This window comes from Symphodus melops (genome assembly GCF_947650265.1).
Source record: "Symphodus melops genome assembly, chromosome: 3".
NCBI classification, from domain to species: Eukaryota; Metazoa; Chordata; class Actinopteri; order Labriformes; family Labridae; genus Symphodus; species Symphodus melops.
This window is the reverse complement of record NC_136693.1, coordinates 11825523-11847089: the sequence shown is the minus strand read 5'-3', so window position 1 is coordinate 11847089 and position 21567 is coordinate 11825523. Positions and strand designations below refer to the sequence as shown.

Sequence of the window (21567 nt, the reverse complement as noted above, 5' to 3'; positions counted from 1 at the left end):
AGATCAGCGTCTCTCCAGTGCTGTTACAGCATAAACAGGCTAATTTGGAGAGTGAAAAAATGCAACATTGACAGAAAAAAACAGTCACAAATTATATTTCACATCCTGGTGTCCTTGCACCCTGCATTTTTTTCTAGATCATGCTTTCAACACAGCATTACAGCGATTGACCCTCATGTTTTTATTGAACTCTATATTAACCAAACACTGGAGGGTGATAACACTGAGCTCTCTCCTGCTGAGTCATGCAGACCCCCTACCCTTACATAATGTTTTCATTATAACCTCACAGCAAGCACAATAAAAACACATGTGGTATGAAATCCACACATAAAGTCGACTACACAGACAACACCAAGACTTGCTTTTCAAGAGAAGTTCTATCCATTATTACTACACGTCATTTTGGACTTGATCCCGTTTGGAGACGTCGGCTATATAGCCATCTGTTGCTGTGGATACTTATCTCTCTGATCAGCTAGACTGGGTTTTAATAACATATGCCATCTTTTTAATATTCATGCAGGACTTTACAGATGACACCTCCACATTGGTTATCAATATCACATCATGCCAAAAAGAAATAAATATTCAACGCTGAAACATCCAAAGATGAACTTTTACAAGTGAAAAATTAGCCTTGTGGACATTTCGGCAATGAGAACAAATTTACATTTTCTTCACATTGTTATGAGTTTTGTGAAAAATTAATTCCTTGCAGATATGTTGTGTTATTGTGTTATACTGGAGAATTGTTTACTTATTCATGTAACTTATCATTGGTTTCTTGTTATTTTTATAGCAGCGAGTCATGTTCTTTGTACATGCAGAGAGACCTAGGTTTGGTGATGAAGGCGTCCCACTTTCCCCTCCTACAACATCAAACCTTTGTGCCTTTTCTGTACATGAACCGTCAAGCATGGTGTTATAATAATTCATAACTACCGTCTTTGATGTGTCAATCTAACTCTTTCTCTCTGCCTCAAAATGTAATAGCACACTCTTCGCCTATAAATAACTTTTTTTGCAAACAGAGAGAACAGTAGCAGGAAAGATGATTCGGAAATCAAAGTCATTGAATATGTCATTGCAAGTTCATTTGAAAATGACACTTCATAAGAAGAAGACACAATCTGTGCTTTATTGGTGGGTTTATAATGAATAATTGTCCTGCTGTATTCTCTAAGAATCTCATGTAAAACTTAAAAAAGCCATTTTATATTGGCTTCATGAAATGTAATGCATTGCATTAATGCTCAGCTTTTTGTTTTTAATTGTAAGCAGTTTAAATGAATGAATGAACACTCTGAGAACATAAAAACACAAGTGACAAAATATGTCAACAATTTTACAAACATCAAATAAAACCATTAGCCCCTTCATTAGGAACACCAAGAGGCCCTTGGTGTGAAGTCACGTGTTTCCGTGTAATGTCACATGCTTTAACTGTCTCAAAATCATGCCTACAGGCCACTTTTTGTTTTCACTTCACCTGACATGTCATGTCATTGTTGGCAGAAGCTGAAGAGACACACACATACGGAGAGACTATACAAATTTTAAGCCCCAGCTGAGCGTGTTCTAAGTGATGGAGCTGATGTCTGCAGCCATGTAAAAGATGACGATGGGCTTAAAATGAGGACAGTCTGAAATCATGATTTGTTGAGCAAGCTTACTAATTAATGAAACTTAGAAATGTCACATAAGAGGGCCTGTCACAGAGCATGTAGTCAGTGAGAAATCATTAAACTAATGACGAGATTATGACATACAGTATGTAGTATGTAGAGTACTGCATCTATAATTGAGTCAATATTGTTGACTGCATTAAAATATGAACAACATGACAGCTCCCTAAAAATAAAGCCAAAACACAATTGTTGTGGAAATTCATAATTTTTTCATGACTTGGACGATTCTGCATCAACGCAGGGACAGAACATAATCAATAATATCAGTGTCTACCACCAGCCAAATGTGGTTGTTTTGTACAGTTTTCAGGTTAATTTGTTTGTGGTGGGTAAATCTAGAAAATCAAAGTACTGTATATATTCAATCATTTGGTTTAGCTGACAAATGTGACTCTGTGTGCCCCGAATCAGCAGAGTAAAGGAGCAGTGACAAAAGATTGCATAATAAATACTATCACAAGAGTCATTGAACTGTACTTATCCGACAGTGACTATAGATCCAGAAAAAGATTCCTAATGTACAGACTTCACATGTGCAACAAAGTAAATCAGATTTTCTTCCTAACATTTGTAAAACGTGAGGAGGTGGAGACACGTTGTCAGAACTTATAAAGTTTCAATAATCAACTTCAATGCACCAAATGTGGCATTAAACTGGACATTTTCTGAGCGCTCTCAGTTTTTATGCGTTTAGTGAACTATTAAGAAATGGTGGTGGCTACGGTAGTTCATCTTTGAGTGCATCATATAATTGAATAATGTTAAATCATTACTAACTTTTTCTTCTTAATTCAATATCATTCCTGTGCAGTAACCACTGATTATCCCATGGGTATGTCAGTCAATATTTCAGGCCGGTCTTCCTCAACTATGAGCGAGTAATTGTTTAAAGTTCTTCTGCCAACCTTAGATGCGAGGATGAATATTAAGCGCAGAACGGAGATTTCTCTGACTAATTCACATGGTTGATATGATTTAAAGCACTTCTAGAACCTAAGTACTGCCTCTGTACTCATCTGCAGATTTCTAATAAAACAAATGAACAGACCGGAGAAATTCGACTGATCTAAAACCTAATTTGTAAATTGGAAATTTAAATTCAGAATAACTGACTGGTTAGTACTAACTTCTCAGGTTAGTAAGCCGGTTTAAACCTACTACTCAAAATATTGCCACATGCGCTGCTCTTTTGAGACGCTATCTGTTCACTGTGCTTGTTTCCATCCAAGCAGGAGAGTCAGAAGAAAAGGTCCATGAGAAGGGGCAACAGACTACTACTACTGCCCGGCTAGTTGCAGGTAGTGGAATTACAGATCGAGCACACAATTTCAACGGCATTTTCAACTAATAAAAAAATCATAATTTGTTTAACTGACAAATAATTCTGTTGTGGACGAGTGAGGTGAAGTCATTTAATCGGGTTGACACACATCCCGAGAGCTGGAAACCAATGTTGTGTTTTTCTTGGTTAGGAGAGATGTCTATGATTATTAGTTCATCCGCTTTCCTTGTCATTGTGGTATATCTTTAACCAAAAGTATAGTAAAAAAAAAAGCCTATTGCTTAGACTACCGTTTGTTTTTACGTGACTGAATCTCTTTTCAGACCTTGAAGATTTACTAGTTGAGAAATGTTGCTGCTCACTTTTGAACTTGATGGTGAATACATTACTTCTTATCAGTGAAGGATTTAAAGCAGCTTGCAGTCTGGATGTTCTCGAACAGCACATTGCTGAATATTTATATCGTTACAGCCTTCACTATCCTACAGTATTTCACTGTATCCATCTCTAATACACCCAAAATATGCTCTATTATTTATCATGTCACAAATCCTGTGTCCAGCATTGCACAAACATTTCCAATGTAAACAATACCTCAGGCCAGGTCTCAACTATTCCTATAATCAGTCACCACATTGTAAACAAACATAGAGGACCAAGTTAACACACATGACAGAATAGTATTTGATCCAGGGTCTCAGAGAAGGATAGATTTCTAGCAGAGGAGAATATGCTATCAAGTGCAGCTCATGTATCATTAAAGAGAATCATAAAATCTTAAGGAGGCAGGAGAGGAGAGGGTGGAGAAGGTAGAGAGACAGTGGGAGGATATGAGAAGCCAGAGGGAAGAAGGAGAGGACGGAGAATAGAGGGGGCATGTGAGAAACAGAAAGGGACAGAATAGAGGTTTGAAACAGAATCCAGAATAAGGGTTTTTAAAGATGAATTTAAGATGTCACTTGAGATAAATTGAAGATACAAGGACGTCAGCTGAAGCATTGTGGCCCAGCTTCCCTCATGAGCCTCCTCCTTTAGTTCTTCTGTCATCTTTTTTCGTCAAACGGTTGGATGTTCAACACTGAGCATCCAGCCTCTCTTTTATGCCTGTCTGTGTTCCTTCACTTCCCACCTCCTCCCACTCTCCTCCCCCTTAAAACTCCTATAACACAACCTATGGCTAGAGACCAGGTCCAGAAAGTGTCATTTCTCCAGAAACTAATGACTGTAATGTGGGTGATGTATCTCTTTAATATCCAAAACATGTAATACATGACTTTAGAAAACCTCATTCCTATATGATGGAGATATTTTTTTAAAATATATAATTGCTGGCTGTTTTAGGATTCTCGAACATTAAGGCAACAAAAGCACTTGTATTGTTGGGTGGTAAGAAAAGCAAAGAAGTAGGCCAAATTGACCTTTATACCAAAATATAATCATAATAAAATAATCTCACCAGCAGGTCATATGCAGGCCCTGTGACACATGCTCATTAAAGCAAATCATCTTGCAGCTTTACCTTTAAATATACTTCCTTGTTTATGAGTTTGTTTATGCTCTTATGCTCTGTTTATAAGCAACCAGATGCCCCACATTTACAAAATCTTCCTATAGAAAACATCTTCTGATTTGATAAAGAATACGGCTTCATGCATGTGTGTTTCCTGTTTGAAATGACAGTTTGAACCCTTTTACTGTAAAATATTCTCTTAAAGCTGCACCTCATGCACTGTATTCAAGTCCTTGAGAGCAGGGGGCCCAGGTTTAAATCTGATCCTTTCCTGCATGTCTTCCCCACTCTCTGTCTCCCTCTATCCAATGACCTGTCTAAAAAAAAGGGAATACAACAAAATCTGGATTTCCTTCATGATATAATTGTGTGTGTTGGATTTAGAGAGGGAAAGTTATCGGCAAAGATAGAAGTTGGTTTGTAGCCACCTGTTGCTTTATAGCTGGTATTGTGTTGGTCACTCTGAGCTATTGTTAACTATTTACAGGCCGTGTAAAAACATGATTATTTTTCAGTGCACACACACAACAGGCAGCTAGCAGAACATGAGGATATATTCTGTGAATTGGAAACACAGAGAGCTGGATTGGATTACCAAAGGCTAACATAACATTGCAAAACATGCCGGATGACAGCTTGTGATTAAGATTTGTGTGCATCTGGATACAAATTGGAACCAGTAAAGGCCCTGCTAAGCTGTTAACTACTGCAACTTTATTATTGCCAATAAATACCACATACTGAATATTTTATAACTAATTTTTCTGGCCTTTCATGGGCAGATGTATTTATTTTAGTAAATAGATCAGAATTTGATTTGATATTTTATTCATTGTGTGATACTTTTCATGTTTTCACTCCTCGCACATGCTTTGGATATTTCTTACCTGTAGGTTCTGTTCTGTTTTGTTAGAAGAGCAACACGCCAACAAACAAGATTAGAAACAAGAAACAAAGAGGGGAACTGCAATGGCAGCAGACAGCGATGATTTTGAAAAAGAAATCAGTGACATTCTGACAAGGACATGAGATAAAGAGACAAGGGGACAAATACAAACCAGACTATTTGGTAGTTGAAGAAGGGTGAGACAAAAACAAAGACAGACATAGATAACATGAGGATAAACAAAGAAAATGAGTGGGTTTGTTTGTTCCAGGGTTTTTGTTACTGCAAGCAAATAATAGAACTTTGGCTTTTAAAGAGCACTTTGCATACTTCAAAAGACTAGTCTGCTGTTAGAAATGTTTCTGTAGAAGATGGTGTCATTTAACTCAACACAACTGAGCTTTATTTATATGGCACCTTCCATACACAAAACTCGACAGCCCAAAGTGCCTCCTCAAACAACAGACAGAAAATAAGTCCAGTAAATTTATATTTGATATTTTCCTCTGAATAGGTCAGTTAACACCCAGCTTTTGTCTTTTTGATCAATTACTAAGCCGCAGTCCCTCCTCAAACAGCGGGACGGACAGATGGGAGAGGGGACAAAAGAGAGGATCAAGTGTATGAAATGCCAGCAGATCAAAATGTATGGAAGAATTACCGTTTCTACATCAGCAGCCAATAGCTCAGAGAGAAGCTCATTAGCATATGAATCATTAGCATGGCACTGGAGGCCAGAGGCACACAGCCATGATGCACAAAGCTCAGAGCGCACAAAGCCATGTTTACAGAAAGCACTAAGGTCTCAGATCATGTTTGCTGTCATGGCCAAACATACAGTCTCTCTGTGCTGCTGTGCCCAGAGAGCGAAGAGGGAGAAAAACACTTTTCTACAAACATCACAAAGCAGGGAATCAATGTATACATTCAATTCAAGGTCACAAAGTCATTAAAAGAAACCCAGACAGCCCACACTGCTGCAATTCATCTCAGCCATGAACAATGGTGGTTGGTCAGAGACATGTTGGAGGAGAGCGTGGAAGTATACAGAGATATGTTTTCATGAGAGCTGTATGCCCTCAGCCACAGGGCTGAGAACCTCCGTTCTTATTTTTGCAAAGTGCAGCACAGAAAAAGATCCAACATGTCAGAGTACAGAGAGCTGCCAGTAAGTGTTTCAATGTGTCTTTATTTCATTTTTATTACGTTAATGCTGATTTAAAACATGTTTACTTTATTTTATTTTTTTGATATAGTACAGACTTTTTGTAGAAAACCTTGTTTAAAAGTTTTATAGTAATATGTTTAATTTAGATCTTTTCACTAAATTCTTCAGTTATTATGACATCATCGATAAATAGATCCCAATAGATTACATTTCTTACACACTGGTCCTTACAGAAGAATATTAAAAACACTGTAACTTACCAGTTTACGTTGGCACCAGGTGCAGACGCCACATAGAGCTACCAGCCAAACGGCACACACGACGACTGCAACAGACACCAGGAAAACACTTAGGGACACTGAGCCTGAGGGAGAGAGACAAAGACAGGATAGAGCGAGAGACAGAATCAAATATAGAGGACAATATAAGCGCTTTTAATGTTACACTTGAGGTTCCTGAGGTTTAATGTCTAGTAGTACACTGTTGATCTTTGCACAAGTTATTTGTTGTGTAAGAAAATAAATACGTCAAAGCTCCTTGTTTGAAAGAACCATACAGGTAAAAGCAGCACCTTCCCCGTTTCCTTCCTTCAACCATTCATCCATGTCATTCATCATCCTTCATAAAATGGAGAGCGAGAGCAGGACTGAAAAGGGAATGGGGGGGGTCTCAGCATGTATCAGTGGAAAATGTGCACGTCGGGACAAAATAATATCTCAGGGACAGAAACTGTGCAATTTATAGCTTCCATGTCTTTTCTTCAGTCTTGTAAATTACACTACCATAAGTTAGGGATATTGTGAGGACCTCAGTGGTTGTCATTCATCAGGTGTTTGTTTCACTTCAGTGATTTTTGGGATAGGGAGGCAATGCAGGGTGATAAACACACCTCATTTTGTGTTTTCCACGTAATGGCCTCACTGTGTACAGTGTGCCTTACACACTGGGGCCAATACCAACAAATACAAAGATAACCCTTTTCAATGTGGTATCAATTTCAACATTCTGGGAATATAAAAAGCTGTTATTGTCAGTAAGTCCCAGTTCATCATTCAAGCAGCCATGAACACAGGACGTCACTTAACGTACGAGCAGCGCTCGCCAGTTAAGGCCATATTGTGTTAAGGCATAGAGTGTTATTGTGAGTAGTGTGTACGGCAGCTTTGTTTGCGTAATGACAGATGAAAACTTCTTTCACAATCTTCTTTTCCTCTTCTCTATTTTTCTCATTTACTGACTATGATAGTACCATTCATTCATCTCTCTGCCAAGTACTTGAATATGCATGGCACACTGGCAAAACAATACCTGCAAACAATGAGCTCCTAAATGCTACATCCTTTTACTCAGTAGAACATTAGAGCCTCCTCTGAGTGTCTCTCTACACAGAAAAATTAGTCAGACTGATGATGCTTCTATTTATTCCTACATTTCACTTTTCAACCTCGTCAGAGCCTGTTTTAATGTTTACGCATTTTGGAGCCAATTGCAAAGTGCTAAGCTGCTTTAATCCTGCTTATCCAACCTCTCCTTAGCAATTCAATAAAGTTCTTTATTTTGTATAACTTGCTTTTCTTTCATCTCTTCAGTCCAAAAAAAATTATTCAAATTTTAATCAGTAGCTTTTCATAAACCAGTTGCACCAGAATTAAGGTCTATTGCCTGTTTTATAAGGTGTCTGATTTATATATTTGCAAATACCATGGTCATGCAGATAGGGTTGATTTTGTTGCTTGCTCTAAGCCCTTCAGTCTGCAGCTGACAGTGTCAACCCTCCTCTCAAAAGGGTTTCACTTCTGAACAGATCCCAATCTCACTGGTATTTCAGAACAAATTATATACCCCACAAATCTGAACACTCGCTCTTGTAAAACAGCACGAGAAGAGGAAATAATATCCAGCAGAAGGGAGCAAAAGCAGCTGGAAAGAAGTAAAACTCCTTTAAAGACCGTAAGATTTCCAAACCATCTGTGTGAGAACAAGCAAGTCTGACAGTTTTTATCTTGGCGGGGCGCTTTCAGCAGGGGGGACTTCAAGAACCTAGACACTAAACCATTAAGTCAAAACCTAAAATAATTTCTCCAGCAGATATCATCTACCTGACTGCAGAATGATAGAGCTAAATAATGAGTGATGATATACATGCAATGAAATTGTCTAGACCAGTCAGCCTTAAAGTTAATGTGAAAAAAATAACAAGAAGCTACTTTCCAAACGGCTCTACTGATGATAATTTATGAATGTCATGAGCCTCAAGCAGTGCGTTTTAATCTTTCTGACTGTGTTTTCAGATTATCCTTCTGGTTTCTATCTTTGAAACATGTTGAAAGGTAATTCCTTTTACTTGTGTTATGAAGCTGCCCTACAGGGGCTACTTTCCACACTGTACCAAGGACGTGGGACTCAAAGTGTGTTAATAAGTTCACCAGCACCGCCTACCTCATTTACTGCACATACTATAATGAATATTTAAGAAAATCAGAGAGTGTGATAAAAAGTGAAACACAGACTGACTGTGGTAAGTATGCTGATCATACTTACCGCATTCACACACTGATGGCGAAGACATCTATATTAAGTGTCCATCAGTATTAACTAATCCCATTCATACGTCCCCAACGAAGCAGAAGGAGCAATTTGGGGTTAAGTGTCTTGCCTTAGGACACATCTCACATGTGGCTGCAGGAGCTGGGGATTGAACCTGCAACATTCCAGTTGAGAGACGACCAACTCTACCAGCTGAGCCAAAGCTGGGGATTACATTTCAAGCTACAAATTACATGTCCACAACATGACCTTCCTTAAACAAAAAATATTATCAATGTTACCAGACATCAGCTGACTCAACTTTCTATATTGTTGGCATATAGGATCACACATAAGCCTCCTTTTGAGATATGTCTACGCATGCATCCACGTTTTTTAAGAGCAATTAGAGAGCACTAGAGATCAGCACCATGGACAGCGACCTATACAGCCGGCCACATGTTGCTGCTAGTTTCTGTGTTGAGGTTTTTCTTAGTATCTACAAACTATCAAGTATGCTTCAGATATGTGTTACTCTTGAATTTGTATCACACAGAAGTGCTTTGGGGGATCCCAATACAAAGACGAGTTCAGGTATGGTTTGTTTTGAGAGTTTTGTTTCCTCTTACATACACAGGAGCCTTTAAACTAATGTGGTATAACTGTTGTGCTGAACGTGTGTAGAACTGTAAAACTATATTTTAAACTGCTTCTGTTACTCATTTTGTCGATAAAAAATCCAGAAATCCAGAGTTAAAGAGATCAAACCAATGTTAGAATCAAACAGAATTCAAATTCAGGTATGAGAAGAAAGGTGTGCTTGAGGTGGAAATGATCATTTCTGTTATTGATCTTTTAAAAATATCAACATGTCTACACTTCTCGTCACATTTAGACATTTATTGAAATTAGACCTTGCATAAGAAAGGTTTCATCATTCTCCATTCACCATTGAACACATTGTGCTAAAATGTTTAAATATCTACAGAGGAACTAATTTAGAGTCTCAATCATTGGCACTGCTGCTGAGAGATAACGGCTGCTTTGTTTCCAGCTCTCACTTTAACATGATGCCCGATACAACACTCTTATTACCTCAGCTCCTGCGCCCCACATGCAATCTGAAAGATCTCTTCTATCCTTAATTTAGAACAAGATCTTTGCCAAGGAGATGAGCTCATACCCTCAAAAAATCCACTTCTCACTGTGACCTCTGTTAGAAAACGGCCTCACGAGCATCAGTTGCAGGAACTGGCTTCATTAGAGAACTAATCATTACTGTGAACCTTTTTATTCACTGTGCTCTACTGGGAACTTTGGGTGAGTGGTAATAAAGTCCAGTTGTGACCTAATTTTGCACTGATATGCACTTTCTCTATTTCTTGAAAAAAAAAAAAAGCACTGGTCTAATCACTAAAAAAGTAAAAAAAAACATCCTGTCAGAGGCCCAGTCAAATCCCCTCTCCTGTGAGTGCCCAGCTGACCTCTATTGTGATGTGTGTGTGTATGTGTGTGTGTGTATGTATGTGTGTGTGTGTATGCGAGTGCTTCTTGGGTGAGTGCATTCTCTTCACCTGTTTTGGCACTTTCAGTTTGCCTCAGTTTATTTTTGTCACAGTTTTACTTTTTCTTACTTTAAGTTGGTATCAACTGGATTTTGTGTTGCTTTACGTCTCCGCTCATGAGCTTGGTCGCACTCGCACCGCATCAAAACAGCAGATTACATGAATAATATATAATTTGAAATAAACTAAAAAATGCATATGAGTCAACTCACTATTGTCCAACAATCAGAGCTATTAATGAAAAGTATGTTCTTCAAGTTATTTCTTTAGTCTCTTTGCAGCGACGTGTCAAAAATACAGTGATTGCTGTTAATATTTTGTAACCACTGGACCTTCACAGAGATCCAACCTGTGGTAAACCAATCAGCTGTCTTGAAACTTTTAATTCTTTGATTTACTTTCTGCTTCCTCGACATTGGAACAGCCTTTTAGAGGATCCAAAAGGAAGCTGAGAATATTGACATGTTTTCAGTCTGGAGTAATAGTTTTTTGGTTATCAGTTATAGTTAAAATCACCATCACATTTTTTTTTTTTGCTTTGTGTTATATTGTGGTTTTAAACATACACTGCTAAAAAAAAATAAAGGGAAGACTTAAACAACACAATGTAATTCCAAGTCAATCACACTTCTGTGAAATCAAACTGTCCACTGAGGAAGCAACACTGATTGACAATCAATTTCACCTGCTGTTGTGCAAATGGAATAGACAACAGGTGGACTGATTGATATTTTGTCTGTAAGCTATTTAAATAAAGTTGTATTGATTTAGTTTGTATTTCAAGACTGTCAGCTCAAAATCGTCCAATATTAATGAGATGCCGTAAACACACACTCCAAGCTGATGATGTAATGTGAGGTCACGGAGAGTTGAATAAATGTGTGTTATACTTTCAGATGCAGCACATGCTGTGCTGTGTTTGGAGTCATACTGTGGACCTCTTAGCGTTCAGAGTGTAAACAAGAGACTCTGGCAGAACAGTATATCATTCAAACTCTCTCCTTTTTCTTCGTTTGTTTTTGTCATGAATTTGTTTTAATTGTTCTCTCTACGTCATTAATAGGAATTTAAAGATTAATCATAGTTAAAAATCAATTCAAAGTTGTCATCGGTTTGCTGAAGCGTCAGCAGCTGTAGAGCAGAGTAGGTTGGTGGTAATAAGCAGGCGTTATCATGGCAATGGAAGCATTTTGGCTTCCCAAGACAGAAAATGAAAGATGACAAACTGTGTGCAAATATTACAACAAGACAGAGAACTTGACAAATAACATAACCAACAAGATGCAGTATTTAATCTACAGCACAATGAGAAGCTCCAAACACCTCCAGATTCTCTTAAAATAAATTGTGAAAGAATTGTATAGTGAACTCTGTATCGTGAATCGTATCATGAGTTGAGTGAATCGTTACATCCCTAATCATAAACGATCGCTCAATGATTTATCAAGATTAATGAAAAGGTTGAATGGAAGAATCATGTTTACTCTTTGATTTTGGAGTAGTTTAATTAATTGTAATGCAAAGAGTAAGTCTGATATAATTAAAGGCTAAAGAGTTGTCTCCATGTTCTCCTACTCAGTGTTATTCTTGTCTACCCACATGCTTCTTGCAGTCTCTCTGCCAACATCCGGTTTGTTTTACTCATGTGGTAATTATAGCCTTTATAACACATCTGATTAAAGCTGCTCATTAGATGAAATAGTCTTCAGTAAACTGCTTCTGCATTTCTCAACCCATGACCCACGCTGGTTAATCCCAATTTTGCTGCAATCTACATAAAGGGATTGATCATGCAGACCCCTCACACCCTGCACACTAACTGTTCAAACTCCTCCCCTCCGGCAGGCGTTACAGATCACAGTATGTCAAAACAGCCCATCATAAGAACAGTTTCTTCCCCAAGGCTGCCACTCTGATGAATGCTAAACAGTCACAGATTATCAGACCTGTTGCTGTGAAATAATCCTCAAACAAAACTCACTTAAGAAACTCTTCAGGCTGTTAGAAGTCTTACAGTTTTACACAATAAGACACTCTGAATAACTTTCATCTTTACAAGGATGTAATCTTAACTTTGAGGGGATTTTTTAGAAAATGTCCTGATTCTAAGAATGTTCTTAGTATTTTATTACTTGCAGCAACTATTAGCACTTTAGAGGCTTTGTGAATACGGCCCCAGGAATACAATGTACCAAAAAACCATTAAATTACCATGACTGTTGTCTTTCTAGCTGCATGTATAAAGCCTCTTAAGCAGATTCATCGTCATGTCTATGTATAGTTAGCCTTTCATGGGGTTGAAGAGAATTGATGATGATAATATAGAAAACATACAAAATCCAACTCACATGTTAGCATCCATTCAATGGAAATGAGTTTCATTTCATACCTACAGAACATTTCCACCTGACCTTGCAGCTGCAAAGAGTGTTTTCAGGTAGGTCCACTATAACTAAAGTTATTGTTGTTTAACTCACAATAAAAATATACTTTTTTTCTAAATCATCAAGTTATTTTTAACATATAGTGGAACTAACTCTTCCCAAAGTTGTAACTCAAATGCTTTCTTTGTTTATGGCTTACCCAAACAGAAATGTCAAATCTATAACTTATCTGCAAAAGTGTGATTTCAAATGGAAATAGTTGCTGCACTATTCACCCTAGACATAGCTCTAGCTTTTAGTTTTCTAAGTTTAATTGAGTCCAATTGATATCCAAAATCCAAATCCAATGGGTTTTGCCCACTGATGGGCGGCAGAAGATATATATCATTAAATTTTACAACAAACATGGTGCAGAAGAAAATGATGTGCCTTTGAAATTCTTGGAGTTATGTAAAGCCCACGAGAAACAGATCTATTTCAGTTGAGTAAAAAGTTAAACATGGCAAACAGAAGAGTGCAAAGATGGAAGGCTAAACAACACGTTATATTATTTTCATATGTAATCTGTATAGTGTCCTAGTTTGTTGTATTAGGACACTGTAGTGAGAGTAGTACAATGTGCTGTTCTAAAGTTTGTGCACCAACTTTTGACTACTGCATGCTTATTCTGAAACGAGCCTGCTACCCAAGAGGCTGCAGATGTAGGTGTACTTTCAAACTAAACTGTTCAACCTTGTTTAACATAAAATATATTGAATATTTTTATGAGTATTTGAGAGAACGTTTTTTGTTTTATGTAACCATTTACAACCTCTTCCCTCTATCTGGTAAGTATACTGTAATAGTAATTCTGATATAGAATGGATAATGTCTGTAATGAATTGTTGTTTCCTCTACCATGTGTCTTTTTCAGGCCTCTCTGGCTTTCTCATAAACGCATCCTGACAGTGTCCTTCCTAATTCACTCGAAGCTCTCTCTTCTCATGTGGGCACTGGTATCTTTCTGTCAAACGTGCCCCTTGCTCTCAAAGCGTCTCTTCTACCTGCTGTGCTTATCCGTTTGTGCTCTGTTCACTCAGCCTCTGGTGCTGGTGCTTGGCACGACACACAGAATAAGCTCCATTAGTCAGTGGAGACCTCCCGAGGAGCATCTCTTGCAGTAGGTTGGCACATCGTGGAGGGGGCTGCCACTGTGGGAGATGACCCTTGACTGGCACAAGAGAAGCACTGCTGGAAGAGTGGCGACCAGTGGGAGGAACATGGATAAGCAATTATACAGAAAACCAAAGGGGAATGAAGGAGTAAAAAGTCTCTGCCAATGCATTAAAGCTCTAGATGAAAACACTGAGGATACAGTCTAAAGATTACATTATGTACTCCTCATGATTTAGTGTCAGAGGGAGGAGGCTGTAAGAAATTTGGCAGGTAAAGAAGACAGCCGGCTCAATCTTAAAATCCCAGCAGGAGTTTGTTTATCTAGCGTGTAACCACCTGACTGCCCTGTTAGCTGGAGTACAGATTTACTGATCCATGCTGTCAGAAGAACTGGGAGTCTGTCAGTATTTATATGTCATTTACAGTCCCCTGATTCCTCTTTTAGCTTTTTTATTTGTTTTACAAATAGCAACTTGTTAAAACTGCAAATTACAATTGATTTTATTGGGTGTAGGGAATCAATGTACAGAGGTCAATATTTTTTCAAGGGCCAATGAAGGAATTGTATGGATTTAAATAAGAGGTGGTTATTAACCTGTGTTTGCAGGTGCAAAAAATGTTGCATTCTGTTATCTTATTTATCTAAATCCTTTCTTCGGTTTTTATTTCTATTATTTGTGTTAAACAAACTGTAAAAGTGTCTGGATTTCTGGGTCTAACATTGTACAAGGTGTAAAAAAAATCCAGGGAGGATGAAGACTAATGCAAGGCACTGGACTCATTATAAATGGAGTTTCTAGAAGAAACATTTTCTATTTATTTTAAATTACATCTTTTTAATTCTAAATAACCAAAACAACTCCATGACCAGCTAGATGTATTTATAAAAACATAAATGTTTTTTTTTCTTTTCTTTTTTTCCCCATTCTGCTTCCACTTATTCATCTCTGCACTCCCTCAGGGCTTCTTGTTCACAACAAGTCTCACTCCAAATCTTTGTCCAAAAATGTTGGTGGCCCGGGGGGGATTTAATTCTTTCTACAGCTTTCCCCAAAAGTACAGCCCGAAGCATGACCAGTTTTACAACTATGAAAAAAAGTCACTACTCTTTGAACATTCAAAATAAGTGCTTACGTCAGGTCATATATCAGAGCTGTAGGGGTCCTCCACCTACTTACACTGTTTATAATGTGTTTCACTGTCTTAATGATCTGTGGCTCAGGAATAGTGCTGCGGAAAAGGTTCCTATAACTTTGCCTTTTTGGGCCTAGAAACTGAAGCTGCATAATACTTGGGCCCTTCTCCCGCAGAACAAAAATGTATTTCTTTGCTAATTCTTCTCGTGTCAGAGAAGATAAGATGATCCTTTATTCATCTCGCGAGCGGAGAAATGTACAAGACAATTGTACTGTACAATTTACAGAGAAGCACCATAGAGAAGCAAAGCTGCAGAATCAATAATATGCCGATAAAGACAAAACTTGAAACAAGACTCCTCAACCCTTTTGCCTCTCTGGTTTAGTCTATTTTAGCAAGGTGTTGGGATTGTGATGCACACAAACCTGTTGCAAAGCACTTAAAAAGCTTGGCCTTGTTCTGGGAATCTTCGAGTGCAGTTTGATTGTGGTGTGAAGATGAGGCCAATCAAACACAGGAATTTGTGATAGAATGATTATGAACAAATACTGTATACTGCTTATTTTATCTGGGTATCGTCAACTGTAAACAAAAACTGTATCAGGACTTCAGTTATGCAGCATATTTCAGTAACCATGTGTCATGGTTTGGTTTTGATTCTGTATTTAATCTTGTTTTAGTTTTCATTATTTCCCTCGTGTTCTGTGTATGTATGATTCCTAGTGTGGTTTACTTTAATCTTCAGTGTGTTTCCCTGTGTCCTCCTATGTTACCTGTAAGTTTATTTCCTGTGGTGTGTTTTAAGTGTAGTCTTTAGTGTTTCCTGTTTTATTTTGTATATCTAGTTTTAGGTGGTGTCAGTGTTAGGGTTTACTTTGTACTTGTCCTCAGTGTTCTGGTCTTGTGTTCTTTGTTCCTTGTGTTTCCCGCCTTTGTGATTACCCTGATGTTCCTCACCTGTCTCGTTAGTCTCACCTGTGTCTGATTACCCCTTGTCTATTTAGTCTCTGTGTTTGCCTCAGTTTCTTGTTGGTTCATTGTCTTGTCCTGTCTTATGTTGATTGTCGTGGCCTGTGGTTTCTTGTCCCTGCTCCCTGTGTTTTTTCCTCGTGGATTTTTGGATTTCTGTTATTTAAGTAAGTCTTGGTTTTTGCCCTTTTTGTTAAAATAAATAATTTAAGTTTTTTTCTGCAATTGGGTCCTCCCTCTCCTGTTTCCTACCTGCTAACACGTGACACCATGGTAACATGTGCATGTCTGTATACAATGGTGTCCAATATGTCAGAAAGCAAAAGCTGTTAAAACAGAGGTGAGTGGTTCCTATGTGGCACAGTGTTTCAGAAGCTCCTAATTAGAAAAAAAATGAAAAAAGTAAAAAATGTATCCAATCAAGTTATTTTTCTTTTTTCGGACTCGTTTAAAAATGTTTTCCTTTAATACTCAAGACATACTCAAGTCTTTCTCTGACATGCAGTATACATGTATATTTAAAAAAAAAAGTTTTCTCTGCGAGTCTTGTGACACCACGGAAGTTGAGGGATGTGCTCGCCACTTTAAAGTTTCAAGTCTGTATTAAGTTTAATAATTAAAAGTTTTTCCAAAGCTGTTATTGGCATCATACTCTTAACCAGTCATCTAGTGGGAATCTTTTAAAAGTCAGTGTCTTTACAGCTTTGCCTCATTTGTGCCGCTGGACAGTTTGTCCTTGTGGAGTTGGAGGAAAGTAAACGAAAAGATGGAATTTTGATTTGAAGAGGCTGTATGGTGTGAGAATATCCACTACACTCTCCAAAGTCAAAGCGAACAAATATCAAACTAGCACTGTGGGTGTGTCACTCATCAGTAAGGCTTCATTAGAGATGTTCAAAGAGGGGTTCTTTAGTCTATGAACAACAATAAGTTTGACTTGATTAAATGTTTCTTTAGGGACCTGACTATTGTGCCAAAACAGAGTAATTACAAACAGAAGTAAATCTGCTGGCCATGGAGTTAGTGTGTTCAGTTCATGGAGATTGGGACTCTTTCCTCATCAAATGTTATATACTTTAATGCAACTGCTGACATATTTATCCTTATAGTAACATTCTCGCTGATTAAGTGTTGATTTCTACTATAAGCAGTTCTTATGGAACAGTCCTTACTTTAACTTAAGCCCCACATAGAACACTCTGAAGCCGGAGGCATGACAACTCTAACAACCTAAACATTTTTGCAACAAACTATTAGATTTCCAAAGTCAATGCATCTGCAAGCTGCACTTCATACAGAAACAACAACCAGTTTCCAGTTAGCCTCATCACGCCTTCTGCTTTGGCCACTTTCCCTTGTGTGTAGATGTTTTAGTCCTTTTGGTGTCTGAGGCCATAACATTAGCTGGTTGGCATTCAAATCCAGCAGGCGTTGAGCAAGGCATTTTGTTATTTTTGTCTGGCTTTTACTGGCTCACTGAAGTTAACTGCTGCTGTGTTTACACAATGACCTAAAAGCAAGTGAGGGTCCAACAATGGTGTCACATCCAGTTAAGACACAGTGACAGCAGCATGTGTGTGCAGTGACTTGAACCTGCCTGGAGTCTCCTTAGTCTTTACTTTCAATCCGCTTTGCTGCTTTACAGCAACAACAGGAGCATGCATATCTCAAGCAAAACTGTCTCAGATGCTTTCTTGCAGCTTTGGTGCACGGTTGACCAGCAAATTAAAGTATGCAATGTGCAATAATATTGTACAACATTGCAATAACAATATGACGTATAAATAAACTGCATAACTTCGTAAATAAAGGTAAAGACTACCTTTCATAACTCACTTTGTGTCTACCTGCTTTACATGAATTACTCTATACCTGTGTTTGCAAAATCTTTTGCCTTTCTCGAAAAGCAGTTATTTTCATCATAAACTTTAACCCCATAAACGGGTTTATTTAACTCTTCATCAAAATTTTTAACGCATGCAAATCATTAACGGAGTTGATTTATATGCAAGTACAAATTCACTTGCATTTCTTACTGTACAGGGGACAGAGAAAATTAGTGTTATTTTGTTTTATATGATGCATCGTATTTAATATTAATAACATCTGTCACTATGACTTGATGAAACATGATCAGAGAATGGACCAGAATTATGGACAAAATATTGCGCTGGTTGTAACATCTGACTTTGAATACGTATCAGCACCACACATCACTACAACACAGTGCAACACGACAACAATGTGCCATTGCAAATGAAGAAAAATTGGATTACTCTGGGGGTCTTTTTCACTGTTTCTGAATAAGACATGAGTGAGACAAATCCCACATGCACTCCTGTTGCTGACTGTGGGTCAGATTTCAGATTCCACCTGATATTTGTTTCCCCTTCCTCTCTCTGAGGAAACCAAACATTCCCTTTCACATCCTCCCCTGATGCATGCCAGCTGACTTCATTACAGTCCTGCCAAAGCATCAGTGTGACTGAGTAACCCGGCAACTCATTCAGCTGAAACGTCAAAAACATTCGCTCTGTTGCCTTTTCTTACCCGAGCCAAGCCCCACAGGGGGGATGGGCATTCACAAGTATGGCCACTTTCCAGTTTGAACAATTTCTACACAACTTGTGTTTATCAGGAGAGACGTATGACTGATGCTGCACAAAACCTTGAGCAAAAACAAACACTCATAAGTTTTCTTGTCCAGAGGTACATTGACTAAACACAGAGCAGCATGTGTTTTGTTTCAGCTCATGTGAAGCTGCTGTTTGCTGTCTCAGAGGGCTGTAACACCACATACCCATAGCAGACTCATAACCTAAGACTCTTGACTGGCAGGTGTGTTTATCCAAGCAAAGCAATTCCAACAGACTGCAGGCAGAGCCATCAAAGTGTGTTTCAGTAAGAATGGTGATCTGCTGTCATTAATGAGGAGAATCCAGAGGTTTGCTGTGTGTGCGACAAGGCAGGCTACGGTTGAATGAACGCTGCTGTATAGTGACTCACACTGAGACGCTGAGAAAGATGTGTTCTAAGAAAGAGGTTAACAAAACAATCTCTCATTAAGTGGGGGAGGTGTGGATGCAAAGAAAACAAGAAATGTAAAAAAGAAGAAAAAACACTGGCTTGTTCAAACTGTTCCTCGATAAATACTTTATTTGAAGTCCTGAAGATACTCTCAGTGATTCTGTTTGTGGCGCAAAAAACCTTATGATCAACAGTTGATCACTGGACAGCTAGGAGAAAGAGAACTTAATGGTAACAATATTTTTTCAATATACAAACTCTGCAAAAACGAACAAAAAACGACATAAAATGCAACGGTTTATTCAGCCCACATAAACATTGTAAATATTACTATTGAGCTATCTTTGCCTTGAGCATATTTTGCTGCTCTTCTCAGTGATGAAAATAGATATTGCTGTGGAAAAATATTTCCACATAGCTTTTCTATACACCATAGTCAGTATTTGCAATCTGAGTGTCTCTTCACTAAAGCAGAAAATAAAATTACATAACCAAGCCTCTAATCAGTGATGTGCAAATATTGAGCTTGAATCAGCTTAATTTACAATAAATACAATAAAACTTGTGAATAAATAAGGTGTGGATAATAGCTGGATTATCTCCACAGTTGTTAGTTCTAATTTGCACCATGATCCCACAAATATTATCCTTGCTACCTCCTCTTTTATTACAAAATTGATTCTTAAAACAGTGTGACAATAACAGAGAACATGTTTTAAAAGCCTGGTGTTGTTTTTGTAACCCATTTTACAAAGGAATGGCAAATTGCTTCTTCTTCACACATAATATCCACAAAATCATGCTCCTGTTCTGTTAGTCGGAACTTGTGGCTGCATGGATCCGAAAGTAAATGTTGCTATGGAGGTTCACGGATCTCCATGTCGTTTGTTCACTCGGACTCTGCTGCCGCTTCAGGTCATGTGAGTGTAATTCCCTGTTGCATTCGCCTGACAGAGAAACTGCTTTCAGTTCTTCCAAGCCTGCAAAGTCAGACTTGTAAGCTGGCAAGTTGCAACCTACTTGGCCAGCTTGAGCTCATCATTTGTGATGAAGTAGAGCAGTCCCAGGAGCCCTTTTCACAGAGGCAGTTCTACTCTGAAGTTTTTCTCTCCTTTAAAGAGCTGGAGTTACAGTTGATTCAATGGACACGCTGGATAAAGCTGTCTCATCACTCTGGATAAAGCTTTCTCGTTGTTCAAAGACTATCGGCACCTCAGCTACGCCTCATTTACAAACTTTCTTTTTCTCTAAGTTGGATAGAGTATTAAATAAAAGGGTCACACGTTCATGTCCAAGCTGCCTCTTTGCATCTCTCCTTCTGCCTCCAAATCAAAAAAAAAACAAAAAACTCAATTTAGAAGTAACCTCATTCAGGGGTTTGATTCTTTTAAGTTAATTTAAAAGACAACATGGTCTGTTTCAAAAAAATAATCCATGAAGCCATTTTATAAAGACATTATTAGCCTTTCCCAGCAGGAGCACCTATTGAAGTCATGTGTCAATGTCACGACTCCACTTTCCAAGACAGATCTCATGTCAGTCGAAAAAAAAAGGACAATAAATAGTACAGAAACTGCCAAAGTTGCTGTAAACTTCAAATCATGAAAGTCACTGATAGGAAGAGAGAGAAGATTTAATGATTTATGAAGTAGAAGGCCATTAAGCTTTGAATAAAAACACCATTTTGCAGCAGACAGTGAAATTGCATGCAAATGGAGAAACCTATTCAACCAAAAACTGAATTTATGGACAAACAAATGTTGACAAAATAAACTCTGGTCCTCTCTAAATTTTGAATCAGTTGCAAATACATGCACCCCCTGTACTTATCTTAAAGCACCAGTGCATCAGAGCCAAATATATAAGGTGACCCTGAAACTCACAAATTTAATTTAGTAATTTTTACTACACAAATCTATTTGCGGCCGGCATGGACTGTGGGCTGTGTGCCAGGAGATGGGACTGAATACATTTCACTTTAACAATGTGCAGAGAGCCAAGTTTGAGCCTCCAATGGAATCTGCCCAAACAGGACGCCTGTTGTTGTGCATTCAGGCCAATTTTACATGTTCTTGGAACACCTACTGTTTGACAAAGACCAACACATGTCCTCTCTATAAATTTTGTCCGTCTCCTAAGAAAGTTGCCATAGCGTAGGAACACATTTCTGCTGCAGGATAAAAAAATCGGCTGTGTATTAAAACACGGCGGGGTTGACGATTCTTTTGACCAATCAATGGACTGCAATGTTTAGCTTCACCTTTAAG

The 21567-nt window shown here is 38.2% G+C and overlaps 1 protein-coding gene across 3 annotated transcripts in view; it reads right to left on the bottom strand.

Moving 5' to 3' along the window:
* syt7b (synaptotagmin VIIb) overlaps positions 1-21567 on the bottom strand; it is an 86505-nt gene that overhangs the window by 35828 nt on the left and 29110 nt on the right. For all 3 annotated transcript variants that reach the window (XM_079338846.1, XM_079338845.1, XM_079338847.1), the window contains exon 2: positions 6798-6901. In XM_079338846.1, coding sequence (XP_079194972.1) covers positions 6798-6901 — 104 coding nt within the window. The remainder of the gene's footprint in view (positions 1-6797; positions 6902-21567) is intronic.